At 49.1% G+C, this 6,198-nt stretch overlaps 1 protein-coding gene across 2 annotated transcripts in view; it reads left to right on the top strand.

Annotated features, from left to right (window-relative positions):
* Window positions 1-207: 207 nt before the first annotated feature.
* Window positions 208-6,198, top strand: part of ABHD2 (abhydrolase domain containing 2, acylglycerol lipase) — a 68,656-nt gene continuing 62,665 nt past the window's right edge. Inside the window, exon 1 of one of the 2 annotated variants that reach the window (XM_059678368.1) lies at window positions 208-353. Coding sequence is in view for 1 of the 2 variants with exons in the window: in XM_059678367.1 (XP_059534350.1) it covers window positions 285-353 (69 nt within the window). In the remaining variant the exon portion in view is untranslated. The remainder of the gene's footprint in view (window positions 354-6,198) is intronic. The other variant, XM_059678367.1, reaches the window with a different exon arrangement.

The raw sequence follows: 6,198 nt of genomic DNA, 5'->3' as shown, positions 1-6,198 counted from the left end.
CAATCAGGGCTTGGCCCACGGGCCAAAGACGTCAAAAGGAGCCAATTGTTTGCCTTAAGGTCCCCGCCTTTACGCTGAGGAGCAGCTCCGTCGACCAATGGGCTGTCTCCTGGGTGCACTGAGCGCGCGGGGCTTGTAGAGCGACGGCCGAGCCGCCCAATGAACCGCGGGTTTCCGTGGTTGGGGGCGTGGGAGCAGCGGTCGTCAGGGGCGTGGCGGCAGTTGCTGGGGCGGGCCCGGTAGCCGCGGGAGCTGCACTGCCCAGGGGTTCCGGCTGCTGTTCCATGAGCGCCGCGGAGCTGCCAGGAACCGGACTGGGGGCGAGCTGGGCCGCTGTAGTCAACCACACACAGGTAAAGCCAGGGCCGAGCGGACCCCGCTAAGCCGGGGTCGCGCCCCGAATCGGTCGGGTCAAACCCCTGAAACCTCGCGGTCCTCATCGCGGCTCGGCCCATCGCACCGCTGCCTGCGCGCCCGGGATCTTCGGGGCCTGTCACCTGGCGCCACGGAGTCCCGAGGGCCGATTCGCGAAGTGGCGGGGAGGGAGGCTGCTTGGCCCGCAGCGGGTACGCGCTCCTGAAAGCCCTTTGTCCCCCCTGCCCCGGCTACCGAGGTTGGGGACATCCCGGACTGGAGCCTCCCTGCCGGCCATCGCTCCATCGGTGCGCACTCTTGGGACCTCCGGGGAGGGTGGGTATGCCGGCTCGGGCTTGGCGACGCGAGTCCAGGATCCGCGGCTGGAAGGAGAGGGCCAAGGGCCCTGATTGTAGCCACGGGTATTCGAGGGGCTTCTGCGTTTTAGGGGTGCCCCTAGGACCGCTGGGTTCAAGTTGTCGGAAGGCAGCTTTTGAGCCACTTGGAGACGCACTGATGGAGCTCGCCTCGGCTCCGAGCCCTGTCCTAGGCGCTTTGTGGGCTTTCCCACCAGGAGAGCTGTCCAGCAGGGGCAGGTGGCTGCCTGCCAGGGGAGGCCGCCAGCGCCCCGACCTTGGAAGGGTCCGGGCAGAGGTCAGGTTACAGCCACCTGTCAGGGATGCTTAGACAGGACTACCCGGGAGGACTGCGTGACCCACCTGTAAGGCCTTTCTCCACTCGCAGGCGCTCCGGGTGCCTTTGACGCCAGCCTGGGAAGGGTACTTCGGGGGTCGTTGGGGAGGGGATGTTGCATTCACCCATAATGAATTTTGCGGTCTCAACTCTCAAGAGTGGGTGTTAGTTAGCAAAGAGAATAGACTAGACCAAAAATACAAGGTTTATTTAGTCATCATGGGACTCCTTCATGTGAACTGTGGACTGCCTCTCTTCATCTTCCCATTCCTCTCATTCAGCGTGTCAGTTTCACCTACATTCCATTAACAGGATTTGATCCGGCTCATGAGAAGGATCTGGGGAGACTGTAGGTTGGACAGAGTTAATGTGACCTGCGGCCAGAGCTTTTTGAGGGCCATTTTGTTAAAACCACATTAAGTAGAGTCCAAAAGAGAAACCATGAAGTATCGGTTGACTGCCCTCTGTCATATGAGATGACATAATAATCTCCTGAAGGTCAGGAGGCAGGGAACTTTGACACCACTTGCTGCCTGTTTTAGGATGAATTAACCGTTGAATAACCAGTCAGAAAGCAGTTCAGTTGATACAGCTTGGACTTGTGGCATTTTTTTATTTTTTATTTTTTGTTAATCCTCACCCAAGGATATTTTTCATTGATGTTTAGAGAGAGCGGAAGAAAGAGGGAGAGATAGAAACATCGATGTGAAAGAGACACATCGATTGGTTGCCTCCTGCACGCACCCCAACCAGGGCTGGGGAACCTGCAACCAAGGCATGTGCCCTTGACCAGAATGGAACCCGGGACCCTTCAATCTGTGGGCCGACGCTCTATCCACTGAGCCATACCGGCTAGGGTTGGACTTGTGGCATTTTAGAGCTGAAAGCAGCTTAGATAGAGCTCATCTAATCTTTCTCCTCAATGCACAGGTGAGGAAACTAAGGCCCGGGGAGGTCGCTGGTCATCCCAGAGCCATGGGTGAAGGGAAGGGTGCTCTGTTGCCTCTGGATCTGTCAAGTTCATGACTTGTGTTTCACTCCCAGCCTATTTATCTCACTCTTGGTGTTTAAATGCTAGGGGAGTCCAGAGAGGTTAGGACCACAGATTTTGGTGTCATAGTGCCTGGACTTGAATCCTAGCCTTGCTTCTTTCTAGCCGTAACTTTGGACAAGTTACCTAACCTCTCCAGGCCTCTGTTCGCTCATCTATAAAACAGGAATAATAATGGTACTTAAAAGGGTTTTTTGAGTGGTACATGAGTTACTATATCTGAAGCACTTAATATAGTGCCTGGCACATAATAACCATTCTAGATTTGCTGAATACAATGTTCTGTTGCCCTTTCATACAGTTTTCTTCGTGTCTACACCCATTATTTTCAGTCAGGAGTTTATTTCTCTCCCTGCCTTCTCCCCTGCAGTTCATTAAACATATTCCAGGTTTTATTGTAGCATCTGTGAGGTTTTCCAAGCCACACTGCATTTTGCTTATTTGTCCGTCTTTTATTAAATTAGGGCAGTCATTTTTCTCTGTTAGTTTTTTTCCTTGTAATTTACACTCTTTTTAATTTATTTTATTTTTTTAAAATATATTTTATTGATTTTTTACAGAGAGGAAGGGAGAGGGATAGAGAGTTAGAAACATCGATGAGAGAGAAACATCGATCAGCTGCCTCCTGCACGTCTCCCACTGGGGATGTGCCCACAACCAAGGTACATGCCCTTGACCATAATCGAACCTGGGACCCTTGAGTCGCAGGCCGATGCTCTGTCCACTGAGCCAAACCGGTCAGGGCTACACTCTTTTTTAGACTCCAAATCTGTTTTATTCTTTTTAAAAAGGAGGGGAAGTCCCTCCCAGTGCTCGTCTCCGATGATAGCAATTTCCACGCATTCTTCCAAATATCTCTTCCCTCTGCTTGGCCCTCCCTCCCAGTTGTCAGTGTGATGCAGCTCGATTATAAATGGACGGACATTTTTAGATTAAGATTTCATGAGCCACTGTATTAAGTGCTTTTCGGAAGTTCAGGGATCGTGTGTCAGATGCATTTAAGCCAGTTACTTAGTCATTCGAGCAGCGGCAGCGCCTGCCTAGCCGGGCAGACACACAAGTGTGTGACTGGTCCGTGCTGCTAAACTAGCTTGTTCACTGGTTTTTCTGTGTTTTTCCTGTTCTTTCCTTGAGCTTGAAATAAACCAGATGGCAGGTACCATGGAACAGCAATCTTTTCCTCTTATTTTACTTGGGGAAGTTGCCTCTCTTTCCTTTTTATTCTCACCTTCATTTCCTTTATCACCTTTGCAGTTTTGATAGATACCTACTCTGTTTGCCAGCTAATTTAAAAAAAATAGATTTTTATAGATTTCAGAAAGGAAGGGAGAGGGGGAGAGAGATAGAAACATCTATGATGAGAGAGAATCATTGATCGGGTGCCTCCCGCACACACACCCCCACACACACTGTGGATCCAGCCTGAAACCCGGGCAGGATTCGAACCCAGGACTCTTCAGTTTGCCGGCTGAACTATTCACTGAGCCAGACCAGCCGGGGCATGTGTGCCAGCTAATTTAATTCCTTTTTATGTCGGACATGCCTGTCACCTTTATTTCTTGCAGGAATCTGGTCACCTTTGGTTTTTCCTTCTCTGTGTTTACGGGTGTTCTAGAATAAACCAAAGATGATCACTGTTCATTAGTTGGCACCTTCTTCAGAGTTGATTCTGAGGTTTGTTTTTTCGTTTGGGACATTCCAGAGCTCGGCCATCTTAGAAGAATTGCTTTAGTTCCATTGTTTGTGTGTTAATAATGGGCCCCTTTCTCTGACTCTCTTTTCTCATAAGGTCCTGGTGAAAGGGCTTCTCTCATTTACTGTTATTATTTTGTTTGTTTGTTAGTTGTTTTGTTTTTTGTTAATCCTCACCCAAGGATGAACAAAATCCTTTTGTATTTTCCCATTGATTTTTAGAAAGAGCGGAAGGGAGAGGGAGAAACATTGATGTGAGAGAGACACATCGATTGGTTGTGTCCTGCACGTACCCCAACCAGGGCGGGAAACCTGAACCAAGGTACATGCCCTTGACCGGAATTGAACCCGGGACCCTTCAGTCCACGGGCCAACACTCTATCCACTAAACCAAACCAGCGAGAGTTATTCTTTCTTTCTTTACTCACGCCTTCCTCCTGGTAATCTCCGGCAGGGCCCACAAGGAGTATAGGGGTTCCCCACCGCCCTTGTCCAGAGCACATAACATTTCTTTGGTCCCATGGAAGACAGGGGCAGAGTCTGTCTTATTTTTTGCCTAAAACCTGGCTCTTTGAAAAACCATAGCAAAGAGAGAGACTTCCACTGTAATGACACACCATGTGGCAGAACTCTGCTCTGACCTACTACTTGCAACATTCCGGGTCTTATCGCCGTGTGGGATCACTTTCATATCTGCACGTTTATTTTTGTTGTCCTGGTTCCAGGGCATCGTGTTTCTATATTAAACGTTTTCTGTTTATAAAATGGCTGGTGTGGACGGGCGGCCAGACCTGCTGTTGCCTTTGAAGCTTGTGCCCTGGACCCAGTTGGATGACGCAGTTACACAAGGACCCATTTTTCCGATTTTTTTTTATATATATATATTTTATTGATTTTTTACAGAGAGGAAGGGCGAGAGATAGAGAGTTAGAAACATTGATCAGCTGCCTCCTGCACATCCCCCACTGGGGATGTGCCCACAACCCAGGTACATGCCCTTGACTGGAATCGAACCTGGGACCTTTCAGTCCTCAGGCCGACGCTCTATCCACTGAGCCAAACCAGTTTCGGCAGATCTTTTTTTTTATTAATATATTTTTATTGGTTTTAGAGAGGAAGGGAGAGAGAGAGAGAGAGAGAGAGAAACATCAATGACAAGACAGAATCATTGATCGGCTGCCTCTTGCTCACCCCACAGTGGGGATGGAGCCCGCAACCTGGGCATGTGCCCTGACCGGGAATCGAACCATGACCTCCTGGTTCATAGGTCAATGCTCAACCACTGGGCCACACCGGCCGGGCCATTCTCCGATCTTTTATAGTAGAGTAGCATCTAGGCAAAGAGCTTAGGAGAGAATTGGAGCACTGAGACCGTTGTGTTTGCCTGGTTTCTGATTCTCTTTTGTTCTCTGTACGTGAAGGTCCATTAAGTTCCGCAAACTGAGCATCTGGTGTGTGCCGGCGACACAGCTGTCCGGATTAACAAGTGTGTTTGGTTTGCTGCATGAAGATTATTTTACTTGTACATTAAAAACCTTTTAATGTTTTTAATTAAAAATAATTTTTCAAATAGGGAATACATTCATGTGATGAAAGAAAATATTCGAAAAGCACAAAAGGCTGGCTGGTAAATATGTCTCTGTCCACCCGATTCTGCTACCTAGTTTTTTTAAAAAAGATACTTCGTTTTCCTTAAAAAAAATTTTTATTAATATATATTTTTATTGATTTCAGAGAGGAAGGGAGAGGAAGAGAGAGAGAGAGAGAAACATCAGTGATGAGAGAGAGTCATTGATCGGCTGCCTCCTGCACGCCCCACACTGGGGATCGAGCCCGCAACCTGGGCATGTGCCCTTGTCGAACCCGGGACCCTTCAGTCCGCAGGCCAACGCTCTGTCCACTGAGCCACACCAGCCAGGGCATCTGCCAACTGGTTTTGTTCCTGAGAGGCACCAGTGTGACTGATTTTTTTCATCCTTCAGAGGTGTTCCAGGCACAGCCAGGATGTTTCATACATCTGCTAGCAGATTCATGATGAATGCCCCTTCCCTTTTATACAGACGGTAGCATGCTATGGGGAACCCTGCTTCTTGTCACTTAATATGCCTGGCAGTATGCAGAGAGCTTCCGCGTCACCTTTTATAAAGGCTGTCTGTATTAAATACCCGTTGTTTTTTTGTTTCTAATGATGCTAAGAACCAGTCTTACTTGGGCAGCAGCTTTGCATGGAGATATCGTATAGCATTTTATGGAGATTTGGGGGCAAATACTTTTCTTCTCTACGTTCTGCAGCTCTGAGCCTTGGGAGGGGTCAGGGGAGGTGGAGGGCTTAGTGGGAAACGTTGGAGATGGAGGGCCCTGGGCCCTTCCTCTTGCCTCTGTGCTGGAATCGCCAGGGAAAGCTTGCT

This window comes from Myotis daubentonii, chromosome 21 (genome assembly GCF_963259705.1).
Source record: "Myotis daubentonii chromosome 21, mMyoDau2.1, whole genome shotgun sequence".
NCBI classification, from domain to species: domain Eukaryota; kingdom Metazoa; phylum Chordata; class Mammalia; order Chiroptera; family Vespertilionidae; genus Myotis; species Myotis daubentonii.
This window is presented reverse-complemented; position numbering and strand designations above follow the sequence as displayed.